The sequence below is a fragment of the Ranitomeya variabilis genome, chromosome 6, assembly GCF_051348905.1.
Source record: "Ranitomeya variabilis isolate aRanVar5 chromosome 6, aRanVar5.hap1, whole genome shotgun sequence".
Taxonomy (NCBI): domain Eukaryota; kingdom Metazoa; phylum Chordata; class Amphibia; order Anura; family Dendrobatidae; genus Ranitomeya; species Ranitomeya variabilis.
In genome coordinates, this window is record NC_135237.1 from 407364335 (window position 1) to 407391715 (window position 27381).

A 27381-nucleotide genomic window follows, 5' to 3' on the forward strand; every position below is an offset into this window, starting at 1 on the left:
ACTATACCACTAGATAACCCCTTTAGTGAACACCATAGAAAAAAAAAGACAAAAAAACAATGCTTTATCATAATATCGCCGAACAAAAAGTGGAATAACACGCAATCAAATATGCATATAAATAAACATTGTGCTGCTGAAAACATCATCTTGTCCCGCAAAAAATATGCCACCATATACTGTAGCTCAATCAGCCGAAGAATAAAAAAGTTATAGCTCTTAGAATAACGTGATGGAAAAGAATTATATTTTACATAATAGTTTTTATTGTATATAAGCGACAAAACTTAAAAAAAGATATAAATGAGGTTTTGCTGTAATCGTACTAACCCGAAGAATAAAACTGCCTCATCAAAATTTATCACACATGGAACAGTATAAACACCCTCCCCCCAAAAGAAATTCATGAATTGCTGTTTTTGTTAATTTTGCCTCCCAATAATCGGGATAGAAAGCTATAAAAAAGTAATGTGCCCAAAAATGGTACCAATAAAAACGTCAACTCGTCCCGCAAAAAATGAGACCTCACTTGACTGTCGGCCAAAATAAGAAAAAAATTATAGCTCTCAAAATATGGTGATGCAAAACTATTTTTTGCAATAAAAACAGTCTTTTAGTGTGCGAAAGCAGCCATAGAAGCAAGCTATAGGGGGCGTGGCCTGAGCTCTGGCGATGTAGGAGGTAAGAGCTCTGAGCTCCCCTAAGGGTATGTGTCCACGTTCAGGATTGCATCAGGATTTGGTCAGGATTTTTCATCAGTATTTGTAAGCCAAAACCAGGAGTGGGTGATAAATACAGAAGTGGTGACGTGTTTCTATTATACTTTTCCTCTAATTGTTCCACTCCTGGTTTTGGCTTACAAATACTGATGAAAAATCCTGACCAAATCCTGATGCAATCCTGAACGTGGACACATACCCTAAAGAACCCAAAAAGCGACGAAAAAAATCCACAAGAGGCATTTATTAATAACTTTTATTGAGTTATTATCCCTCTACAACAGAATTGGAACATTTTACAGTCAAAAAACGCTTTCAATCAAGAATTTTTACTTCATAGAATGTAGGAGATAAACCCGGAGACGACATTGTGAAAAGCGGAGGGATACCTTTACCTATTTTTTTTTTCACACCAGGATTCAACTTTAAGGTCAGTGCTTGCATTTTCCACCTAAGAGCCAATTGGACAGTTATCCCTGGTCATTTGGGTGCCCATATTGCTGAGATTTCTTTTTATTTGGGTCTCTTGTGCACTGAAACTGCATTCTTCCCTACGGTGTAAAGGCGGAGGGATACCCACTTCATATATTTTTGACTGCAGGATATAATTAAATTGATGACCAGTGCACCTAGTTTTCACTCAGTGGACAACTTAGATTTATCATCCTGTCATTTTGACACATATATCTGAAAGATTAGAGGTGGCACAACCGAGATTACCAGTAAAACCCGGCTGCAATACCGCACAGCTTAACAGCATTTTCACCTGAGGTAGAAAGTAGTTCCGGCCGCTCCATTTGACTAAAGGCCCCGTCTCACTAAGCGATTTACCAACGATCACGACCAGCGATACGACCTGGCCGTGATCGTTGGTAAGTCGCTGTGTGGTCGCTGGGGAGCTGTCACACAGACAGCTCTCTCCAGCGACCAACGATCAGGGGAACGACTTCGGCATCGTTGAAACTGTCTTCAACGATGCCGAAGTCCCCCTTCAGCACCCGGGTAACCAGGGTAAACATCGGGTTACTAAGCGCAGGGCCGCGCTTAGTAACCCGATGTTTACCGTGGTTACCAAAAAAAACAAACAGTACATACTCGCCTTTCGGTGTCCAGGTCCCTTGCCGTCTACTTCCTGCTCTGACTGAGCCGCCGTACAGTGAGAGAAGAGCACAGCGGTGACGTCACTGCTGTGCTCTCACTTCTCACTGTACGGCCGGGAGTCAGTCAGAGCAGGAAGCAGACGGCAAGGGACCTGACGGACATCAGAAGGCGAGTATGTACTGTTTGTTTTTTTTTACATTTACGCTGGTAACCAGGGTAAACATCGGGTTACTAAGCGCGGCCCTGCGCTTAGTAACCCGATGTTTACCCTGGTTACCAGTGAAGACATCGCTGGATCGGTGTCACACACACCGATTCAGCGATGTCAGCGGGACCTCAACGACCGAAAAAAGGTCCAGGCCATTCCGACACGACCAGCGATCTCGCAGCAGGGGCCTGATCGCTGGTACGTGTCACACATAGCGAGATCGCTACTGAGGTCGCTGTTGCGTCACAAAACTTGTGACTCAGCAGCGATCTCGCTAGCGATCTCGCTATGTGAGACGGGGCCTTTACTGTGGCAAGCTCCTGCTTCAGCAAGATTATAGATCCAGGAGCGCTTCAGGCACTTGCTTCCACGCCGACCATCAATACAGATACATCGCTTATCTAAAGGTACCGTCACATTAAGCGACGCTGCAGCGATAGCGACAACGATGCCGATCGCTGCAGCGTCGCTGTTTGATCGCTGGAGAGCTGTCACACAGACCGCTCTCCAGCGACCAACGATGCCGAGGTCCCCGGGTAACCAGGGTAAACATCGGGTTGCTAAGCGCAGGGCCGCGCTTAGTAACCCGATGTTTACCCTGGTTACCAGCGTAAAAGTAAAAAAAACAAACAGTACATGCTCACCTGCGCGTCCCCTGCCGTCTGCTTCCTGACACTGACTGAGCTCCGGCCCTAACAGCACAGCGGTGACGTCACCGCTGTGCTTTCACTTTCACTTTAGGGCCGGATCTCAGTCAGAGCAGGAAGCAGACGCTGGGGGACGCGCAGGTGAGCATGTACTGTTTGTTTTTTTTACTTTTACGCTGGTAACCAGGGTAAACATCGGGTTACTAAGCGCGGCCCTGCGCTTAGTAACCCGATGTTTACCCTGGTTACCAGTGTAAAACATCGCTGGTATCGTTGCTTTTGGTGTCAAACACAACGATACACGGCGATCGGACGACCGAATAAAGTTCTGGACTTTATTCAGCGACCAGCGACATCACAGCAGGATCCTGATCGCTGCTGCGTGTCAAACTAAACGATATCGCTAGCGAGGACGCTGCAACGTCACGGATCGCTAGCGATATCGTTTAGTGTGACGGTACCTTTAGATGAAAGGGGCTGAATTGTCTGAAGACAGAACACCGAAGGAGACTGCAATTTTGGAACACCAGAGAGGAGGAGGATAGTTTTTTTTTTTTTAAAGCACCAATCATTGTAGGATGCTGTTTCCCTATCAACCAAATAAGAATCTCAAGGCGAAGACATTTTAAAACAATAAAGGTGACTCTGGTTGCCTGGGTGGTCTTGGGATTCAGTCCCATAAGGAATTGACGGCTTTCAGAGAACTTTAAAGGTTACTTGTACCTAGAATGCAAATGGAGAGGGTTTAGGGGTTGTATATAGACCATCTCATAAATAGTGCCTTATAAGTTTATACCTGATAGTTCCTATTTCATTTTGGTTAGTGGCATCCAAGCTCCATATATATTTAATTAGGGGACTTATAAGTGTCCTATGATACATAATATTAATCAACTGCAGCTCAGAGCCTTGTTCTTTTAATATATAACAATCTGGTCAGAGACTTTACTCCCCTTATCTTCTAATCCTACTGTCATCCATAGGCTCAGCTCTGTTACTCAGAGTTTGTTTGGGCAAATTTGAGGAATAGGAATCATTGTATTCTTTTCTTCATCCTGATCAGGGAATCAAGAAACTTCCTATACTCCCATTGTACGTTACACAGGCTGTTTATTTAATCTTTAACCTCTTCCTTGGCTGGATATAAATCTCATTACGCTGCCACATCAAAGATTCTAGATTTAAAAGGTACATTACCCTATTTACTCTTTACAAAACTTGAGAGGCCTATGAGGTAATTATCTGCCTACTTTAACTTGTAAGCTTCGCATTCTGATCCTTAGTGTGTAGTATCTTGTGTTTCAGGTTACCAACTTTATTTGTTTGACTCACAGCTATTCTTTTATCAATATATTGTATCATACAGCAATATTCACATGCAATTACCTGTATATTGAGTTCCAAGGGCTATATACTATAATTAATTGTATCATACTATATCTATCCAAGTGTCAATAAATGAGACCGACCAAAATGGAGACAGGAACAGGGAAAACAAAAAATAAATCCTAAACAAGTAGACAATCTCTACAAAGGGCTCACTCTAAATCTTATGAAGATTTCCCCAACTCACTTAGGGTACCGTCACACAGTACCATTTTGATCGCTACGACGGTACGATTCGTGACGTTCTAGCGATATCGTTACGATATCGCTGTGTCTGACACGCAGCAGCGATCAGGGATCCTGCTGAGAATCGTACGTCGTAGCAGATCGTATGGAACTTTCTTTCGTCGCTTGATCTCCCGCTGACATCGCTGGATCGTTGTGTGTGACAGCGATCCAGCGATGTGTTCACTTGTAACCAGGGTAAACATCGGGTAACTAAGCGCAGGGCCGCGCTTAGTAACCCGATGTTTACCGTGGTTACCAGCGTAAACGTAAAAAAAACAAACAGTACATACTTACATTCCGGTGTCTGTCCCCGGCGTTCTGCTTCTCTGCACTGTGTGAGCGTCTGCCAGCCGGAGAGCGAGCACAGCGGTGACGTCTGACGTCACCGCTGTGCTTTCCGGCTATGGCGCTTACACAGTGGAGAGAAGCAGAACGCCGGGGACAGACACCGGAATGTAAGTATGTACTGTTTGTTTTTTTTTTACGTTTACGCTGGTAACCAGGGTAAACATCGGGTTACTAAGCGCGGCCCTGCGCTTAGTTACCCGATGTTTACCCTGGTTACCGGGGACTTCGGCATCGCTCCAGCGCCATGATTGCAACGTGTAACCGCAGTCTACGACGCTGGAGCGATAATCATACGATCGCTGCGACGTCACGGATCGTGCCGTCGTAGCGATTAAAATGGTACTGTGTGACGGTACCCTAAGTCCTACTAGATCAAGGTCCCCTGTTAAGTCAGGGGAACAAAGTTCTACATTTATAAAACAATCCTCATTCCTAACATACAGTAAAGCTACAAAGGAAGGGAGTATACGGAAAAATTCAACATCCAAATTGCCGATAAGCATGTCATCCCGTAAAGGAGACCCCAATGGAGTGTCCAAACTTCCAATTCTAAATACCATCTCACCTAATGAAATGGATACTTCCAGATCTTTTAAAAGAAAAGGTCCTAGTGACCATGGGAGTAAAAATGACCCTTCCACTGAAGATTTGGACAATCAGTCTGATGACTATTCACCGAACAATAGCCCAGACAGACAAAGAGTTAAAAGAGATCACATAGAGGTGCCACCAATAGCAGAGATCCCACCGCCTTTAATTAACCTGGATGAATTTCTCAGTTCTAACAAGCCTGCCACTGAAGGTTTCTTGGCTAGCCTTTTTAGGTCATTTAATGAATCTATGAGGATAGGATTTGAATTAGAGAGCAAAACCCTGCAGGAAACTTGCAACAATTTCATTCAAAGATTCGAGAAGAATGAAAAAAGATTAAGGCCATGTGCACACGTTAAGTATTTTTCGCGGTTTTTTTCGCTATAAAAACGTGATAAAAACGCGAAAAAAACGCTAACATATGCCTCCTATTATTTACAGTGTATTGCGCATTTTTTGTGCAAATGTAGCCTTTTTTTCCGTGAAAAAATCGCATCGTGGAAAAAAAAGCAACATGTTCATTAAAAAGCGGAATTGCGGGGATTCCGCACACCTAGGAGTGCATTGATCTGCTTACTTCCCGCATGGGGCTGTGCCCACCATGCGGGAAGTAAGCAGATTATGTGCGGTTGGTACCCAGGGTGGAGGAGAGGAGACTCTCCTCCACGGACTGGGCACCATATAATTGGTAAAAAAAAAAGAATTAAAATAAAAAATAGTGATATACTCACTTTCGATGGCCTCCGGAGTCTTCCCGCCTCTCCGGTGCATGCTGCTGCTTCCGTTCCTATAGCTGGTGTGCGGTGAAGGACCTGCGATGACGTCGCGGTCTTGTGATTGGTCGCGAGACCGGTCATCTGACTGCATAGGCAGCATCTATAGTAAAAAGTTGGTCACACTTGTCAAACACTATGTTTGACAAGTGTGACCAACCTGTCAGTCAGTTTTCCAAGCGATGCTACAGATCGCTTGGAAAAACTTTAGCATTCTGCAAGCTAATTACGCTTGCAGAATGCTAAAAAAAACGCGGAAAAAAAACCGCAAAAAAAAATGCGGATTTCTTGCAGAAAATTTCCGGTTTTCTTCAGGAAATTTCTGCAAGAAATCCGGACGTGTGCCCATACCCTAAAGGTACCTTCACACTAAGCGACTTTACAACGATAACGATAGCGATCCGTGACGTTGCATCATCCTGGATAGCAATATCGTTGTGTTTGACACGCAGCAGCGATCAGGATCCCACTGTGAGATTGCTGGTCGTTGCTGAAAGTCCAGAACTTTATTTCGTTGCTGGATCTCCCGCTGACATCGCTGAATCGGTGTGTGTGACACCGATCCAGCGATGTCTTCACTGGTAACCAGGGTAAACATCGGGTTACTAAGCGCAGGGCCGTGCTTAGTAACCCGATGTCTACCCTGGTTACCATTGTAAAAGTTAAAAAAAAAAACACATACTCACATTCCGGTGCCCGGCGTCCGCTTCCCTGCACTCCTCCTGCATCCTGTGTAAGTGCCGGCCGTAAAGCAGAGCGGTGACGTCACCGCTCTGCTCTGTGGGAGATGCCGGAGATGTTCGGCGCTGACACAGGATGCAGGAGGAGTGCAGGGAAGCAGACGCCGGGCACCGGAATGTGAGTATGTGTTTTTTTTTTTTTACTTTTACAATGGTAACCAGGGTAAACATCGGGTTACTAAGCGCGGCCCTGCGCTTAGTAACCCGATGTTTACCCTGGTTACCAGGGGACTTTGGCATCGTTGGTCGCTGGAGAGCCGTCTGTGTGACAGCTCTCCAGCGACCACACAACGACGAAACAGCGACGCTGCAGCGATCGGCATCGTTGTCTGTATCGCTGCAGCGTCGCTTAGTGTGAAGGTACCTTTACTCTTGTTGAAAGACACCATTTACCTATCCAAACAGAATTCTAATCTTCAAGCTGAGATCCTTACCCTCAAAAATAAGTTAACAGACCTCGAAGATCGTAATCGAAGAAATAACTTAAAGATAAGAGGCATTCCTGAATCCGTCCCGCAAGGTGACCTCTCAAACTACACTAAAAATCTATTAAAAAAACTGGTCCCCAATCTCTCTGACTTACAACTGAACATTGACCGTATCCATCGCCTACCACGTCCTAAGGGGATACCCCAAGACAAGCCCAGGGATACTATCCTTAGAGTACATTTCTTCGATACAAAAGAAAAGATTTTGAAAGGCATCAGGGAAAAAGGTTCCTTCCCTGACCCGTATAGGAACATAACATTGCTCTCAGACTTCTCCAAAGCGACGATGGATGCGCGTAGATCCTTTAAAGACATAACAGCTAAACTTAGAGACCTCAAAGTGCCCTATAGATGGGGCTTCCCAACAAAGCTCTTAGTGTGGTACAACAGCAAAAATTATCCGATCGATACCCCTCAAGAAGGCTTGAGATTTATTAAATTCCTCATGGAAGAACCTGCCATTAAAGATAAACATTAGAAAATATGCTTATTATTATTTTCATAATTTCATTCTTTCAATAGACCTCTAACTCTGAGGTGTCTTTGTGGGCCTCAGCCACAAGTCTTGTATACCCCACACTTAGGTGAGACTCAATAAATTTGAAGTCCTCCAGGAGAACCCCTAAGTTAGTTCTTGTGTATTTTGGCTAGTTTTAGATAGGCCAACTACCAGTTTTGTTGTATTTATTTTTATCGCTCAGTTTTGTTTCATTCATAATTAATAATGAAAATCCTTTCTTATGTTAGAGGCATCAACAGCCCTAATAAAAGATTTACCATTTGGAAAGAGATTATTCGTTCTCGTGCCAATATTGTATGTCTACAGGAGGTGAAATTAGCGAAAGACAATCATCCAACTTTTCAGCACAAAAAATTCCCACATATCTTTAAATCGCTACATTCGTCTAAAAAAGGGGGGTGTCGTCACTTTAATAAGTAGCGATGTTCCATTCCAACTTGTTGATGAAGTAACAGACCATTTGGGCAGGTTCCATATCCTTACTTGTTATTTAAACAACAAACCTTGTACAGTGGTGAATGTATATGCTCCAAACACAAATCACATTTCCTTTTTAAATAATCTACATAAAAAAGTGAATAAAATTAAATTAGGAGATATCATATGGATAGGAGACTTTAACATTGTGCCTGATAGCATTATGGATTCCTCCTCTCTAGTCCGTTACAAGGCGCCAGTTTTAAAAAAGTGGTTGATCCAAAATGAACTCTACGACATATTCAGATGTCTTAATTCTTCTTCCCGTGAGTATTCTCACTATTCTGACGTGCATAAAACATCTTCCCTTATAGATTTAATTTTGACAAATGTTTTTACCCTCTCTAAATTTAAGAGTATTCAAATTTAAAAAAAAACTATTTCAGATCATGCCCCAGTGTTAGCAGATTTTCTTCTAGGACCCCCACTCGGAAATAACTACCTATGGAAATGTAATCCTACACTGTTTAACCCCTCTGTGACCTTTGACGTACTATCCCGTCGAGGTGACCTGGGCCTATCTGACCCTTGACGGGATAGTACGTCATAGCCGATCGGCCGCGCTCACGGGGGGAGCGCGGCCGATCGCGGCCGGGTGTCAGCTGCATATCGCAGCTGACATCCGGCACTACAGGTCCTTCTCAAAAAATTAGCATATAGTGTTAAATTTCATTATTTACCATAATGTAATGATTACAATTAAACTTTCATATATTATAGATTCATTATCCACCAACTGAAATTTGTCAGGTCTTTTATTGTTTTAATACTGATGATTTTGGCATACAACTCCTGATAACCCAAAAAACCTGTCTCAATAAATTAGCATATCAAGAAAAGGTTCTCTAAACGACCTATTACCCTAATCTTCTGAATCAACTAATTAACTCTAAACACATGCAAAAGATACCTGAGGCTTTTAAAAACTCCCTGCCTGGTTCATTACTCAAAACCCCCATCATGGGTAAGACTAGCGACCTGACAGATGTCAAGAAGGCCATCATTGACACCCTCAAGCAAGAGGGTAAGACCCAGAAAGAAATTTCTCAACAAATAGGCTGTTCCCAGAGTGCTGTATCAAGGCACCTCAATGGTAAGTCTGTTGGAAGGAAACAATGTGGCAGAAAACGCTGTACAATGAGAAGAGGTGACCGGACCCTGAGGAAGATTGTGGAGAAGGACCGATTCCAGACCTTGGGGAACCTGAGGAAGCAGTGGACTGAGTCTGGTGTGGAAACATCCAGAGCCACCGTGCACAGGCGTGTGCAGGAAATGGGCTACAGGTGCCGCATTCCCCAGGTAAAGCCACTTTTTTTCTACAGAGAAGCAGCACTGGACTGTTGCTAAGTGGTCCCAAGTACTTTTTTCTGATGAAAGCAAATTTTGCATGTCATTCGGAAATCAAGGTGCCAGAGTCTGGAGGAAGACTGGGGAGAAGGAGATGCCAAAATGCCTAAAGTCCAGTGTCAAGTACCCACAGTCAGTGATGGTGTGGGGTGCCATGTCAGCTGCTGGTGTTGGTCCACTGTGTTTCATCAAGGGCAGGGTCAATGCAGCTAGCTATCAGGAGATTTTGGAGCACTTCATGCTTCCATCGGCTGAAATGCTTTATGGAGATGAAGATTTCATTTTTCAGCACGACCTGGCACCTGCTCACAGTGCCAAAACCACTGGTAAATGGTTTACTGACCATGGTATTACTGTGCTCAATTGGCCTGCCAACTCTCCTGACCTGAACCCCATAGAGAATCTGTGGGATATTGTGAAGAGAAAGTTGAGAGACGCAAGACCCAACACTCTGGATGAGCTTAAGGCCGCTATTGAAGCATCCTGGGCCTCCATAACATCTCAGCAGTGTCACAGGCTGATTGCCTCCATGCCACGCCGCATTGAAGCAGTCATTTCTGCCAAAGGATTCCCGACCAAGTATTGAGTGCATAACTGAACATTATTATTTGATGGTTTTTTTGTTTGTTATTAAAAAACACTTTTATTTGATTGGCCGGGTGAAATATGCTAATTTATTGAGACAGGTTTTTTGGGTTATCAGGAGTTGTATGCCAAAATCATCAGTATTAAAACAATAAAAGACCTGACAAATTTCAGTTGGTGGATAATGAATCTATAATATATGAAAGTTTAATTGTAATCATTACATTATGGTAAATAATGAAATTTAACACTATATGCTAATTTTTTGAGAAGGACCTGTATGTGCCAGGAGCGGTCACGGACCGCCCCCGGCACATTAACCCCCGGCACACCGCGATCAAACATGATCGCGATGTGCCGGCGATGCAGGGAAGCATCGCGCAGGGAGAGGGCTCCCTGCGGGCTTCCCTGAGCCCCCCGCAGCAACGCGATGTGATCGCGTTGCTGCGAGGGTCTTACCTCCCTCCCTGCCTGCTCCAGACCCGGATCCAAGATGGCCGCGGATCCGGGTCCTGCAGGGAGGGAGGTGGCTTCACAGAAGCCTGCTCAGAGCAGGCACTGTGAAGCAGCCTGCACTTCAATCAGATCGGTGATCTGTCAGAGTGCTATGCAAACTGGCAGATCACCGATCTGTATTGTCCCCCCCTGGGGCAAAGTAAAAAAGTAAAAAAAAAAATTTCCAAATGTGTAAAAAAAAAATAAAAAAAAAAATTCCAAAATAATGAAAAAAAAAAAAAAATATTATTCCCATAAATACATTTCTTTACCTAAATATAAAAAAAACAAAACAATAAAAGTACACATATTTAGTATCGCCGCGTCCGTAACGACCCGACCTATAAAACTGGCCCACTCGTTAACCCCTTCAGTAAACACCGTAAGAAAAAAAAAAAAAAACGAGGCAAAAAACAAAGCTTTATTATCATACCGCCGAACAAAAAGTGGAATAACACGCGATCAAAAAGACAGATATAAATAACCATGGTACCGCTGAAAGCGTCATCTTGTCCCGCAAATAACGAGCCACCATACAGCATCATCAGCAGAAAAATAAAAAAGTTATAGTCCTGAGAATAAAGCGATGCAAAAATAATTATTTTTTCCATAAAATAGTTTTTATCGTATAAAAGCGCCAAAACATAAAAAAAATAATATAAATGAGATATCGCTGTAATCGTACTGACCCGAAGAATAAAACTGCTTTATCAATTTTACCAAACGCGGAACGGTATAAACGCCTCCCCCAAAAGAAATTCATGAATAGCTGGTTTTTGGTCATTCTGCCTCACAAAAATCGGAATAAAAAGCGATCAAAAAATGTGACGTGCCCAAAAATGTTACCAATAAAAACGTCAACTCGTCCCGCAAAAAACAAGACCTCACATGACTCTGTGGACCAAAATATGGAAAATTTATAGCTCTCAAAATGTGGTAACGCAAAAAATATTTTTTGCAATAAAAAGCGTCTTTCAGTGTGTGACGGCTGCCAATCATAAAAATCCGCTAAAAAACCCGCTATAAAAGTAAATCAAACCCCCCTTCATCACCCCCTTAGTTAGGGAAAAATAAAAAAAAAGTATTTATTTCCATTTTCCCATTAGGGCTAGGGTTAGGGCTAGGGTTGGGGCTAGGGTTAAGGCTACAGTTAGGGTTGGGGCTAAAGTTAGGGTTGGGGCTAAAGTTACGGTTAGGGTTTAGATTACATTTACGGTTGGGAATAGGGTTGGGATTAGGGTTAGGGGTGTGTCTGGGTTAGAGGTGTGGTTAGGGTTACTGTTGGGATTAGGGTTAGGGGTGTGTTTGGATTAGGGTTTCAGTTATAATTGGGGGGTTTCCACTGTTTCGGCACATCAGGGGCTCTCCAAACGCGACATGGCGTCCGATCTCAATTCCAGCCAATTCTGCGTTGAAAAAGTAAAACAGTGCTCCTTCCCTTCCGAGCTCTCCCGTGTGCCCAAACAGGGGTTTACCCCAACATATGGGGTATCAGCGTACTCAGGACAAATAGAACAACAACCTTTGGGGTCCAATTTCTCCTGTTACCCCTAGGAAAATACAAAACTGGGGGCTAAAAAATAATTTTTGTGGGAAAAAAAAGGATTTTTTATTTTCACGGCTCTGCGTTATAAACTGTAGTGAAACACTTGGGGGTTCAAAGTTCTTACAACACATCTAGATAAGTTCCTTGGGGGGTCTAGTTTCCAAAATGGGGTCACTTGTGCGGGGCTTCTACTGTTTAGGTACATTAGGGGCTCTGCAAACGCAATGTAACGCCTGCAGACCATTCCATCTAAGTCTGCATTCCAAATGGCGCTCCTTCCCTTCCGAGCCCTCCCATGCATCCAAACGGTGGTTCCCCCCACATATGGGGTATCAGCGCACTCAGGACAAATTGGACAACAACTTTTAGGGTCCAATTTCTCCTGTTACCCTCGGGAAAATACAAAACTGGGGGCTGAAAAATAATTTTTGTGGGAAAAAATTTTTGTTTTATTTTTACGGCTCTGCATTATAAACTTCTGTGAAGCCCTTGGTGGGTCAAAGCGCTCATCACACATCTAGATAAGTTCCTTAGGGGGTCTACTTTCCAACATGGTGTCACTTGTGGGGGGTTTCTACTGTTTAGGTACATTAGGGGCTCTGCAAACGCAATGTGACGCCTGCAGACCATTCCATCTAAGTCTGCATTCCAAATGGCGCTCCTTCCTTTCCGAGCCCTCCCATGCGCCCAAACAGTGGTTCTCCCCACATATGGTATATCATCGCATTCAGGACAACTTGGACAACAGATTTTGGGGTCCAATTTCTCCTGCTACCCTCGGGAAAATACAAAACTGGGGGCTAAAAAAATAATTTTTGTGGGAAACAATTTTTGTTTTATTTTTACGGCTCTGCATTATTAACTTCTGTGAAGCCCTTGGTGGGTCAAAGCGCTCAAAACACATCTAGATAAGTTCCTTAGGGGGTCTACTTTCCAAAATGGTGTCACTTGTGGGGGGTTTCAATGTTTAGGCACATCAGTGGCTCTCCAAACGCAACATGGCGTCCCATCTCAATTCCTGTCAATTTTGCATTGAAAAGTCAAACGGTGCTACTTCCCTTCCGAGCTCTCCCATGCGCCCAAACAGTGGTTTATCGCCACATATGGGGTATCAGCGTACTCAGGACAAATTGTACAACAACTTTTGGGGTCCAATTTCTTCTCTTACCCTTGGGAAAATAAAAAATTGGGGGCGAAAAATAATTTTTGTGAAAAATATGATTTTTTATTTTTACGGTTCTGCATTATAAACTTATGTGAAGTACTTGGTGGGTCAAAGTGCTCACCACACCTCTAGATAAGTTCCTTATGGGGTCTACTTTCCAAAATGGTATCACTTGTGGGGGGTTTCAATGTTTAGGCACATCAGGGGCTCCCCAAACGCAACATGGCGTCCCATCTCAATTCCAGTCAATTTTGCATTGAAAAGTCAAATGGCGCTCCTTCGCTTCCGAGCTCTGTCATGCGCCCAAACAGTGGTTTACCCCCACATATGGGGTATCGGCGTACTCAGGACAAATTGTACAACAAATTTTGGGGTCCATTTTCTCCTGTTACCCTTGGTAAAATAAAACAAATTGGAGCTGAAGTAAATTTTTTGTGAAAAAAAGTTAAATGTTCATTTTTATTTAAACATTCCAAAAATTCCTGTGAAGCACCAGAAGGGTTAATAAACTTCTTGAATATGGTTTTGAGCACCTTGAGGGGTGCAGTTTTTAGAATGGTGTCACACATGGGTATTTTCTATCATATAGACCCCTCAAAATGACTTCAAATGAGATGTGGTCCCTAAAAAAAAATGGTGTTGTAAAAATGAGAAATTGCTGGTCAACTTTTAACCCTTATAACTCCCTAACAAAAAAAAATTTTGGTTCCAAAATTGTGCTGATGTAAAGTAGGCATGTGGGAAATGTTACTTATTAAGTATTTTGCATGACATATCTCTGTGATTTAAGGGCATAAAAATTCAAAGTTGGAAAATTGCAAAATTTTCAAAATTTTCGCCAAATTTCCATTTTTTCTGCAAATAAACGCAGGTAATATCAAAGAAATTTTACCACTATCATGAAGTACAATATGTTACGAGAAAACAATGTCAGAATCGCCAAGATCCGTTGAAGCGTTCCAGAGTTATAACCTCATAAAGGGACAGTGGTCAGAATTGTAAAAATTGGCCCGGTCATTAACGTGCAAACCACCCTTGGGGGTGAAGGGGTTAAAATTCCAGATTATAAGCAGGAAATAGATACAATACTAAATAATTACTTCAAAGAGACTGTGTCTGAAGATTTAAATGCATTTACACTGTGGAACGCCCACAAGGCAGTCCTCAGGGGAAGTCTCATACAATTAGCTGCAAGATATAAAAAGAAAAACAGGGAAAAGATTGCTAACCTACAGATCCAAATCAATACAAAAGAATTACAGCAAAACAATCTGCAAATACCATCTTCAAATATACAGGCGGAAATCTTGGAGTTGAGGCGAAAATTGAAATCCGAGATTTTCCAAGAATATGACTATGTTATAAAGGCCTCAAAATTCAAAGGGTATACATCATTAAACAAGCCTACCAAATATATGATGGTAAAGATCAAAAAAGAACGTATCAACAGAAGAATTAACAAAATTATTTCCTCGTCAGGTGAAGTTATGATTTATCCCAAAGACATTGCTAGCTCTTTTGCAGACTTTTTTCGTCAATTATACAATTTGAAAGATGACCATGCACGCCCAGTATCGACCCAGACTCCATTAATGCATTCCTATCTAGTATTAACCTCCCCAAAATAACTCCATTGGACTTAATATCTATTAATAGTCCCTTTACAGAAAAAGAAATATTCGATACTATTAATAAATCAAAGAATCAAAAAACACCGGGCCCAGATGGATTTTCCAATGAATATTTTAAATCTTTTTCAAAAATTCTAGCCCCGCACTTAGCTTCTATTTTTGCTCTTGCCTCCTCTCAGGGTTCCTTTCCTAAGGAGATGCAAGAAGCAGTTATCGTTATGATTCCCAAAACTGGGGGGGATCCTGAGAGGATGCAAGACTACCGTCCAATCTCACTAATAAATAGTGATACAAAAATATATTCCAAGATTTTGGCGGATCGTTTAAAAAATATTCTCCCACGTTTGCTGGTAGATGACCAGATGGGATTCAGTGATGGACGCCAAGCATTAGATGGGACCAGGAGGGTGATCAATTTAATCAACATTATCCAAAATTCAAATTCAAAAGCAGCCTTTCTAACCTTAGATGCTGAAAAGGCTTTTGACAGGATAAACTGGTCTTATTTGAGAGCGACACTTGAAAAGTTTGGGTTTGATTCTGCATTTATGTCCACTATCTTTGCTCTGTATTCGGGACCTAGTGCCAGGATCTACTCCAATAATTTCATGTCAGATCCGTTCATCATTTCCAATGGCACACGTCAGGGGTGTCCTTTGTCACCCCTGCTGTTTGTCCTTGCAATGGAACCTTTGGCGGAGAGAATCAGATCCAATATAGATATTCTTGGAATTGATATCCAATCCCGTCAATTTAAAATGAGCATGTATGAAGATGATATTCTAAAATCTAAATATTTAACTTTTAATATGAATGAATCACATGTTGCAGAATTGAGGGATCAGATAAATCTAGCTGGGGAGGGCGACAAAATAGTGTATTTAGGAATAATCTTAACAAACAGACTACAAAATATAATAAAAACTAACGCTGATAACATTTTTAAACCAATTTGTCTTGACATCTCTCAATTTGCTCAATCGGAACTTTCTTTATTCGGGAGAACAATGACTATCAAAACAATCATTCTACCTAAGATACTTTATCTTTTTAGAACTCTCCCAGTGACCTTCCCCTACCAATTTATTCATAAACTTCAAACTATGATAAACTCATTCATATGGGGCGGTAAGCGGGCCAGGTTGTCTTCAGATTTATTGTGCAAACACAAACGTAATGGCGGGGCTGGCCTCCCAAATGTCCATGCTTATTATCTGGCTTCCCTGGTAAAACAAAGCCAACAGTAGTTTGATAAAAAACTATACCCAGCGTGGTTCCAAATCGAAAGTGACATTAATAATCTAATTTAGCACAGGATACTTTTTTCAGTTTCTTATTTTACAAACCAAAAAAGGAATCATCTTATCCCATTTTCAAGGCTATAATACAGACCTGGAAAACTCTTCTTAAACCTCCAAGAAATTTTTTTTGACAAATCAGAGCAAATTATGAAATTTCCTCTTCATCTATTGGCATAGATATATGATCTTCCACTTTCAGAAATTTGGGCCAAATCAGGCACTAAAAAAGTTGGACATATCTATAACGGGATGAATTTTCTCACCTTTAGCGAAATTAAGACTAAATTTAACTTACCCTCATCTGAATTATTCTTTTTAACCCTAAAAGAGCATATACAGAAATTACTGACTAGCCAACCATTAAATTTAGAAATTCTTTCTTCATTACTGTGTAGTGTAAAGAACAAACATATATGGAGTCTAAATAACCTCTACAGTCACTTCAATAGAGATACCTCGTTTTAAAAATAGATACATGAAAAAATGGGAATTGGACCTCAACATTTCTTTACAAGTTGAGCAATGGGACAAGGCCATTAAGGATACATACATGTCTACCATTTCAATGGCTCTACAGGAGTCCTACTTCAAGGTGATCACACGTTGGTACTACACACCAATTAGACTTGCGCATATATATCAGGATCACTCTCCTTTGTGCTGGAGGAAGTGCGGATATCAAGGAAATCTTTTTCATCTTTTTTGGGGCTGCCCGAAAATAAAACCTCTATGGTCAAAAGTTTCATTTCATATTAATTTATTTGTTAAAAATGTTGTGATTACTCCCCAGAGGGCTCTCCTTTCTCTGGACATGGAAGAAATTGATCCTCAGGTCAAATACATCCTAATACTGTACATATATTTCTAGTAGTCAAAAGTACAATAGCACTCTGGTGGAAAAAATCGGATTCACCCAGCTTTACAGATATTCTAGATAAAATCCATCAGCATAGTGTATTAGAATGGAGATTTGCTGCCAACATCAATGGTATTAGAAAAGATCTGAAAAAATGGAAGATTTGGAATGACAAGTTTTGTAAAGAGTAAATCTCTTGTAGTCATGCAAAGTGGATAAAGATTGTTACTTTATATCTCTTTCCAATACATTGCATAAGAAAAATTGTAGTATATTCTATTCAAAAGATCATATTGAATGCATTTTTTTTTTCTTGTCTATTCGAGATTGATATTTGGTTCTCTAATTATATTGATTCCCTTTTCCCTCACCCTTTTTTTTTTTCCAATGTTAACCCCTTCCCCATCTTCCCTTCCCTTTATCCACTACCATTTCTTATGAAAAATTTCATTAAAAATATTTAAAAAGAAGCAAGCTATAAGGTCTCTTTCACACGTCCTGATATTTCCGGTACCGTAGATGTCAGTGTCTGTGTGTAATACTTACTCCCAACAACCTACCCCTGCTGCTGCTAGTAACAGCAGGAACGGCGGATGGGAATATTCATCTGCCGCTCCTGCGCTGTAAATAAATATGGTAATTTACAAAAAAAAAAAAAAAAAAAGGGGTTCCCTCCTATTTTTGATAGGGGTCCCTAAGCAATTTAAATAATGCAAAAAAACAAAACGGAGTGGGGTCCCTCCCATTTTTGACAACCAGCCTTGCTAAAGCTCACAGCTGGGGGCTGGTATTCTCAGGCTGGTAAGGGGCCATGGATTATTGACCCCCCCAGCCTAAAAATGTAGCCCAAAGCTGCCCAGAAAAGGCTCATCTATTAGATGCGCCAATTCTGGAGCTTTGCCCAGCTCTTCCCACTTGCAAATGTAGCAGTGGCAAATGGGGTAATATTTGTGGGGTTGATGTCACCAGTGACATCAAGCCCACGGCTTAGTAATGGAGAAGCGTCTGTAAGACACCTATCCATTACTAATCCTATAGTTGTATGGTAAATAAAGACACAGCCTGAATAACAGGTGCTGATCGTAAGCAAAGCGAAGCGAATGATAATCTCAGCAGCCATTAGAACAGAGGATGTGACCAGTATAATGGCCATGTATTGGAGGTTGGGGCCCGTGCGTCATTGTGAGGGGTGCATCACACCATCTGTCCATATGTATTGTGAAGCGCCGGCCAAATCAACCTTGCTGCATTTGGATGAATATGAGCAAAAATTATAGGCTTGTACACTTCAAGATTCATCCAGCTGCTTCTGTATTTAGTCAAATCATCAATGAAACACGTGACCCAATGTCATTAGAAGCCATGCCATCACACTGTCTCCACCATGTTTTACAGAGGATGTGGTATGCTTTGGATCATGAACCGTTCCAAGACTTCTCCACACTTTCTATTTTCCATCATTCTGATACAGGTAAGTCTTCATTTCATCTGTCCAAAGACTGCTTTTCCAGAACTCGTCTGGCTTGTTTAGATGTTTTTTTTTTTTGGCAGAAGTCCAATTTGTCCTATTTTTAAGGCTTATTAATGGTTTGTACTTTGTGGTGAATCCGCTGTATTTGCTCTGATGAAGATACTGAAATACCTACTTCCTGTAGAGTGTTCTTCTTGGGCGGATGTTGAGAAGCGTTTTTTCTTCACCATAGAAAAGATTCTGCAATCATCCACCACTGTTGTCTTTTGTGGACCTTCAGGCCTTTTTGAGTTCCCAAGCTCACCAATGCGCTTTTTGGCAGAATGTACCAAACTGTTGATTTGCCCAGTTCTAAAATTTCTGCTATCTCTGTGATGGATTTCTTTTTTTCAGCCTAATAACGGTCCGTTTCACTTCCATTGAGAGCTCCTCTGAACACATGTTGTGGGTTCACAAAAACACCTCTGAAATTCAAACACCACACCTGGAATCAGCTCCAGACCTGTTATCTGCATAACTGATAAGTTAAATAGGGAAAAGCCCATGCAGCCCATTAAAGGGCTTTTGATTACTTTTGATTTCTTGAAAAAGAGGCAGCTACATATTAAAGAGCTGCAATCCCTAAACCCCAACTCATATTAGGATGTGAATACCCTTAAATTAAAGCTGAGAGTTTGCACTTTAACCCCTTTCTGACCTCGGACGGGATAGTACGTCCGAGGTCAGAAGCCCCGCTTTGATGCGGGCTCCGGCGGTGAGCCCGCATCAAAGCCGGGACATGTCAGCTGTTTTGAACAGCTGACATGTGCCCGTAATAGGCGCAGGCAGAATCGCGATCTGCCTGCGCCTATGAACTAGTTAAATGCCGCTGTCAAACGCAGACAGCGGCATTTAACTACCGCTTCCGGCCCGGCGGCCGGAAATGATCGCATCGCCGACCCCCGTCACATGATTGGGGGTCGGCGATGCTTCAGAATAGTAACCATAGAGGTCCTTGAGACCTCTATGGTTACTGATCCCCGGCAACTGTGAGCGCCACCCTGTGGTCGGCGCTCACAGCACACCTGCAATTCTGCTACATAGCAGCGAACATCAGATCGCTGCTATGTAGCAGAGGCGATCGTGTTGTGCCAGCTTCTAGCCTCCTATGGAGGCTATAGAAGCATCGCAAAAGTAAAAAAAGAAAAAAAAAAAAAAAAGTAAAAAAAAAATTTGAAAAAAAAAAAAAAGAAAATATATAAAAGTTTAAATCACCCCCCTTACGCCCCAATCAAAATAAAAAAAAAAAAATCAAACCTACACATATTTGGTATTGCCGCGTTCAGAATCGCCCGATCAATAAAAAAAAGCATTAACCTGATCGCTAAACGGCGTAGCGAGAAAAAAATTTGAAACGCCAGAATTACGTTTTTTTTGGGTCGCCGCGACATTGCATTAAAATGCAATAAACGGCGATCAAAAGAACGTATCTGCACTGAAATGGTATAATTAAAAACGCCAGCTTGGCATGCAAAAAATAAGCCCTCACCCGACCCCAGATCATGAAAAATGGAGACGCTACAAGTATCGGAAAATGGCGCAATTTCTTTTTTTTTAGCAAAGTTTGGAATTTTTTTTCACCACTTAGATAAAAAATAGCCTAGCCATGTTAGGTGTCTATGAACTCGTACTGACCTGGAGAATCATAATGGCAGGTCAGTTTTAGCATTTAGTGAACCTAGCAAAAAAGCCAAACAAAAAACAAGTGTGGGAATGGACTTTTTTTGCAATTTCACTGCACTTGGAATTTTTTTTCCCGTTTTCTAGTACACGACATGGTAAAACCAATGATGTCGTTCAAAAGTACAACTTGTCCCGCAAAAAATAAGCCCTCACATGGCCAAATTGACGGAAAAATAAAAAAGTTATGGCTCTGGGAAAGAGGGGAGCGAAAAACGAACAAGGAAAAACGGAAAATCCCAAGGTCATGAAGGGGTTATGCCCATAAGGATTTCCAAAACATATTCAACATAGTTCTACAAACAGCTAAAACTTGTGTCACTGTCCAATTGACCTATAATATATTCTATGGAGCACCTCAAATCAGTTTTTTGTGGACTGAACGACAGCAAAAAAAAATATCAAGAATGTTGTTAGTTTTTGATCCAAGTCATGGATCAAAATCACCCATACAAGTTTGTGGAAAATCCTAGATTGCACGTTGAAGCCATCTGTGTGCAATGTTTTTAACACAGCAATGTTTAGAGGAAGATTTGCTTCCATTTATTTTCTTTGTATTTTCCGATCCAATACACTGATTAAATTAAAACACAAGTAGAGAAAAGAAAAATGATATTTTTATCAATAATTATGAACTATATATGAATGAGGCCTAAGATTCAAGAATGGCAGGTTACACCTTTCATCTCTGTATTTACCCACCATCTGTTCCACTCAGCTCCATATGCTACATACAAGATCTGTGATCACTGGGCCCATTTTTTTTTTTCCAGCTTTTCCAAGGGGTTGTATAAAATTGGAACAACAATGACTGATATATAAAACAAAAATGAAAAAAAAAAGTCTTACTCTTATCCACAGAACATGTGTGTTGTATTGCACCTGTCTAAATTTAAGTTAATACTTAGAAAAACTTAATTAAAATTAACTATCCCCGTCCAAACCATTCAAAAGGTGTTGTTCTACAGTTTCAACTTTTTAAGCCCCATTGTGTGCCAATAAGAGAGCCAAGCATCTTTGTAATTACAATGCATGATTGTGGCCATCCAAACAATGCTTGGTGGTCACACGAGACCCCACTAGCACTTTCAGTTCATTCACTAGCACTTTCAGTTCATTCCCCCTGCTGGCATCGTGTTGACAGGTCAAGCGGTTCAGTGCATGCAAAGTATTACCCTTTGGACAGAACGTCAGCACAGACTTATTACGGTAATTCATGAATTACATCTCTTTCAAGTGCATGTGCAGACCCATCTGAGAAAAGAGAGAAGATAATGGTGGGCAGGGTGTATAGAGCTGTGCAGAGGAGCATGATTGAAGCCTGGTAATTGTTTTTGACCCTGCATGAAGCAGAAACTACCGATATGCCTCATCGTAATGGGGAAGATTCATGAAAACACCAAATGCAATATGAATTTAGGCCACCAGAAATAACAGGCAGGTGATTTGAAGGTAGAGCGAGACCCTTGCCAGATATAATGGAATTACCTCTAACATGCTCCTTATAGACGATCAATGTCCTACTGTTCAGTGGGACTAACGTATATGCCACTTCCTCTAGATTAATCTTTTTTTTTTTATTTGTTGTGAAATAAATGTACACAGATTGTCCATTTGCTTTCTGAACAGGACCAATAAAATTTATTAAACAATATATTTACATAAGTATATACACATTTTTGTAAATATTAAAATAGAACATTTACAATTTTAGAGCTTTCATTCAAAGTTTTTCTTCTTAAAAAATAGGCTCACTTGAGTCCGAAGTCTAAACAAGGATTAATTTTTTTGTCGGTTTTTAGATTTGAACAAAAAAATAATCTGCTTATGATAACTGTTTTCGGCAGCAGGCTAGCGTGACTTGTATTAGATGGTATTGGATGTGATGTGGTACAAGTGCGGAACTGAGTGGTGCATGAATAACCTTTATCCATAAACCTTTCCAAGGCTATGAACATGCCTTACTGAAACACGTATAAGTACAACACGTTACAAGTAAAAGACAACGACTTTGGTCCATTAAAACATCAGACGTAGGCTTCCACATAAAATATCTATCTTTATACAGCTCGGGATTGTTAATTACAATACTATGTACAAAATGCACAGAAATATGTACACATATAAAATAAGTTATTTAAAATAAGACAATATTACATTTGTATGAATTTCACACATTCTCTTCCTAAGATGTGTTCTATTCAGAGCTTGTCATGTTTCCGCTGCATTACATTTCATTATAGCTGGGTGTAGGATGGAACGTTAACCCTTGTTGTTGCTGGGCACGTTCCTGCATTGCACGTTTTTTGAGCTAGATCCCTATGGCACTAAATGGAAAAGCTATCCAGTGAACTGTAATGCATTGGTGTGCAAAACACAGGTACCAAGAGTAGCAGAAACAAAGATGGATGATCGTCCAAGTGGCTGTCACCTCGGGCTTCTTGCTACTATCCTGAAGCAGCTTCCTGATCTGCTAGCTATATGCTTCCATTTTGCTGCTGACCATGAAATTACTGTAGTAAAAAGCTATTTTTTATGATTAAATATATTTATATAAAATAATTTCTAGAAGCAAATCCTAATCCACAAGTTCCTGAAAGACCCGGAGGCTGTGTGCGCATCTAAGTTCTTTGACATTCCCTCTTAAGAAACAGTGCAGGTTTTCCTCACAGAGGTTGTGCCCTCAGGTAGTCACCAAACTGACGGTCTGCAGTGAAACATACAGAAATGCTGTCTATGGAAGAAGCTGCAGAGTAGGTCATCATATAGGCGTCAGTTCAAAGTCATCATTGACCTCCACAAGCGGAACGTAGAATTCCTGAATCTCATAAATGCTGACAGATTTGTATGTGGCCGGATCCAGTTCTTGTAGCTTCAGCTGCCACTCCAACCTCTGAACGGCATTGAGCGCTGCCGCTTCGTGCTGCTGTCTCATGAGTAAGCATGTCTGCAAGCGGAAGAGCGATGAGGAGTTAGGAAACAGTAATTCGAGAACAATTTTAGATATATCAATCTACATTGATTACTAAATGAAACAAAGAAACAAAAAAATTCCCAGAGATATACAATTAAGAAACTTTAACCCCTTAGTGACAGAGCCAATTTTTTTAAAATCTGTCCAGTGTCACTTTATGTGGTAATAACTCTGGAACGCTTCAACAAATCCCAGTGATTTTGAGACTGTTTTTCCGTGACACATTATACTTTATGATCATGGTAAATTTAGGTTGATATGTTTAGTAGTTATTTATGAAAAATATCAGAAATATGAGAAAAATTTAAAAAAATGTGCAATTTTCAAACTTTGAATGATTATCCCTTTAATCCAGATAGTCATACCACAGAAAAACATTTCCCTCCTGTCTGCTTTACATCAGCACCATTTGTAAAATGTTATTATATTTTGTTAGCATTTTAGGAGGTATAAAAATGTAGCAGTAATTTTTCATTTTTTCAAGGAAATTTATAAAATTTATTTTTTTAGGGACTTATACATGTTTGAAGTGCCTTTAGGGGTCCCATATATTGGGAAACACCCAAAAGTTATACCATTTTTAAAACAGTACCTCCTGACATATTGAAAACTACTGTCAGGTAGTTTATTAACCTTTCAGGTGCTTTTCAGGAATTAATCCAAAGTGGCCTGACAGAAATGAAAATGTGTATTTTTACCACCTAAATACCGCTAACTTCTGAACAGATTACTACAGCCATCAGACTAAGGCCGCTATTTGGTCTTGAATTGCCATGGCAAACATCAGGACCACAAAATCAAGATCTGAGGGCACCAATTGGGATAAAGAGGAAGCCCCGATGCTCTGTTAACCATTTATATTGATGTAGTCACTTGACAGCAGCATCTAAGGGGTTAAACCGATTTGGAGGATGCAAACACTGATCGTGGCTGATGCAGCACGTTGTCATCTATAGTGTACAGCAGACAGCTGCTGCATTGTCTCCTGTATGGGGAGGCTATTCTCTAATATCAGGTCAGTTAAAAGACGTATTGGCGGTCATTAAGGGGTTAATATACTTTGCATTTCAACTCCAGTAATGAAAGGGTTTTTTGAGGCTTTTTTGCCCCCTCTATGGGGCTATGCAGTTAATGGCGTGTAGTTGCTAGCTACCTGCCTTTTCTGTTGTGCAATAATCTCTCTGGTTTCAGAGTGAAGACAGGGTCCTTCTCTTTTACTTTATCGATGGGGCGTCATATAGATTGACACTTTGCTGGTTCCACACTGCCTAAATGTGCCGAATTTGGCAGCTGGGAGCAATCAATCAACATGACACCAGCATACAGGCCTGCTGACAGAGCAGAGTGGAAGAGAAGGAACTGTTCTGTTAACATCAAGTCATAGGAAGTAGGAGAATGGTCACCAAAAGCAGTATGTGACCGCTCGGACTTGGGAAAGGTCGTCACATGGCAGAAAAGGCAGGTTGTTAGTGACTACCTACTGATCAGTGCTCGGCCCCATAGAGGGGAAAAAAGCACATCATGACCCTTATAAAATAAACATTACTTGCCCTCCCCAGGTTCAGCACAGAGACTCCTCTGCTGCCCCAGGTCCATGTTTGCCTGCAGTGCTGGTGTCATGTTGACAGCTCTGCAGCCAAACAGTGAGCTCAGCATCTTGTGCCGCGTGAAGGTTGTGGATCCTAATGCAAAATGTACAAGTTACACTACTGAAGAAAACACTTTTCTAATCATGCACAACCCTTTACTAAATTGGTTACTTTAAGTATGGAAGTTATCCATCAGGAATTGGGAAGTAAAATCACATACCATAAATAGGCAATAACATCCACACTTGGCACAACCCCTTTAAGTCAAATAATTGAACTAAAATGCAATACCAAAGAAAGTACAATTGTCAAAAGGTAAATTCTCTTAATAACAACAACAGATGTTTTGAGTGCAAGTACCAGAAATCCATAATCTGGTATTACAGATTCTTTTTCACTGGGTAGTGCATCCTTCCACAAAGGCTGAACAGAGCTCCTGTTCTACAAATGGACAGGTCTCGTCACACGCTCCTCCGTCAGCTGCCATCACCCCCATATAAAAAGCTTTAACATTGGGAAGCCATGTATCCATTGGAGGAGGCTGAGGTCAGGTCACATGTCCCTCCACAGGCAGCCATTTTTAGAGCAGGAGCACAATGCAGTCAGTGAGGAAGAGTAACAAGTGCAGGAGAAGCTGTAATACTTCTAGAATAGTAAGTGCCACAAAATCACGTCCCCAGCGCCTTTATTTTAAGACTAATTATTAACAAAAAATGATGCAGTGGAGCGAAAGACGTTTGCAGCCTACCTTTAATTTATCAAATTTGTCATCCACATCATGTAGCCACGACATGAACTGCCTGGCATTGAATCTGTCCCGTACAGATGCCTTCCCATCTTCTGTCTGCAGCAGAGGAGAATTGCAAGAATCAATTAATACCACTGTATAATATTCAAATTCACTGCAACAAAATGGCTTTTGCTTTGAAATCTACCACCGAAGTCTCACTTGTCATTTCTAAAGCCTGAATAATAAAATAAAATGAGGCACAACTCGCATTGTTACATTTTCAAAAGCCATCAGCTGCAGACTTCCGTCCCTTTATAGCCCATTCAAGGTCCATGATGCCCACTGTGCTGACACGGTAGAGATCCTCACAGAGCACCACTTACTGTCTAAGAAGTGAATGTGTAGAGCTGGAGCCTTGCTGCTATGTTGGTGCCAGAAACAATAGGGGCCATACAGCATATGTCATATTTCATAAGTATGAGCATCTAACCCAGGAGTGGGGAACCTCACGCCCCAGGGCCATTTACGGCCCTCGATGACCCTTTCATCAGGCCCCCGGGGCAGATTCTCAGGGACCGCATTCTTGGGCAGGGAGGTGTATTTTGATTGCCACCAGCTCATTAATTTCTTCTTGCTCTGTTAGCGCACACACGCAGTGTTCACTACTGAAGGGCATGCAATGAAAGATTACGTCCTGAAACCAGTGATAGAGTCCGGATGTACTATGTGGGCAGAGTTTGTATGACCCCCGAATGAGGGAAAAAAAAAACACACATTCCCCACCCCTGCTCTAACCTATACATACTAATGCCTCGTTCACCAGGCGGCGTACTGGCCGCCCTGAGCATGCCATAAGAGTGGAAAAAAGTTAAAATGAGTAACTGTCGATTTCGGAGACCTTGCAGCAGAATTTCTGCATCTGCCTCTTGCTCCATTATAGGCTTTTATAAGTAGAAACGGTCATCTATCTCAGTGCTGGGAAAACCTGTCTTCAGTTATTACAGAGTTTACAGAAAAATCAGTCCTGGAGGAGAAAGACGTGTAGTTCGGATAACATTACAGAGTTTCTGGTCCACATGTTCTAGTGATTTAGACAGATAAGAACCTAAGCTGACTGTTACCCTTCAGGGTACGTTCACACGTTCAGTATTTGCAGAAGAAAAATCTGCGGTGTTGGAAAGGAGAATGCTGCGTAAAAAAAGCACTATTTTATGCTTTCTTTCCACCATTAAAATAGATGGAAAAAAAAAATACAAGACTGCAGATTTGAAAGGGCTTCAGACGAGGAAGAAATAAGCAACGTATGAACGAGAGTTCAGAAATCCTATTTACTTTGGTGTGTGGTGAAAACACAGCATGTGAACATAGCCTTATACTTATTCCCACTGTTGGTTTTAACCCTCTGAAACTGTTCTAGCATTATGGCTTTTGTTATTTATAGAGTTGGGATGCTTGACAAAAATAGGATGCAAAGGATCTAATTGTAACAGGGAGTTAGTATATGTATTAAAATATATGGGACAAGGTTGTCGTCCTGAAATCCCTTTAAGTTACTATTAAGGGATTTGAATATCATATACATAGTTATTAAGGTTGAAGGAAGACTTTAAGTCCATCTAGTTCAACCCATAGCCTAGCATGCCCTAACATGTTGATCCAGGGGAAGGCAAAAAAACCCCATGTGGTAAGAGTTCCATGATTGAGAACAAGCTTAATGAGCCCAAAGGTGTTGTCCTGTATGAGGCG

General features: G+C 41.3%; 1 protein-coding gene across 4 annotated transcripts in view; it reads right to left on the reverse strand.

The window, feature by feature from the left end:
• Nucleotides 1-21955: 21955 nt before the first annotated feature.
• ANKRD12 (ankyrin repeat domain 12) overlaps nt 21956-27381 on the reverse strand; it is a 159609-nt gene continuing 154183 nt past the window's right edge. For all 4 annotated transcript variants that reach the window (XM_077270210.1, XM_077270211.1, XM_077270209.1 and 1 more), the window contains exons 13-14: nt 25654-25749; nt 21956-23289 (exon numbers count right to left, since the gene is read on the reverse strand). In XM_077270210.1, coding sequence (XP_077126325.1) covers nt 23104-23289; nt 25654-25749 — 282 coding nt within the window. In that variant the 3' untranslated portion in view covers nt 21956-23103. The remainder of the gene's footprint in view (nt 23290-25653; nt 25750-27381) is intronic.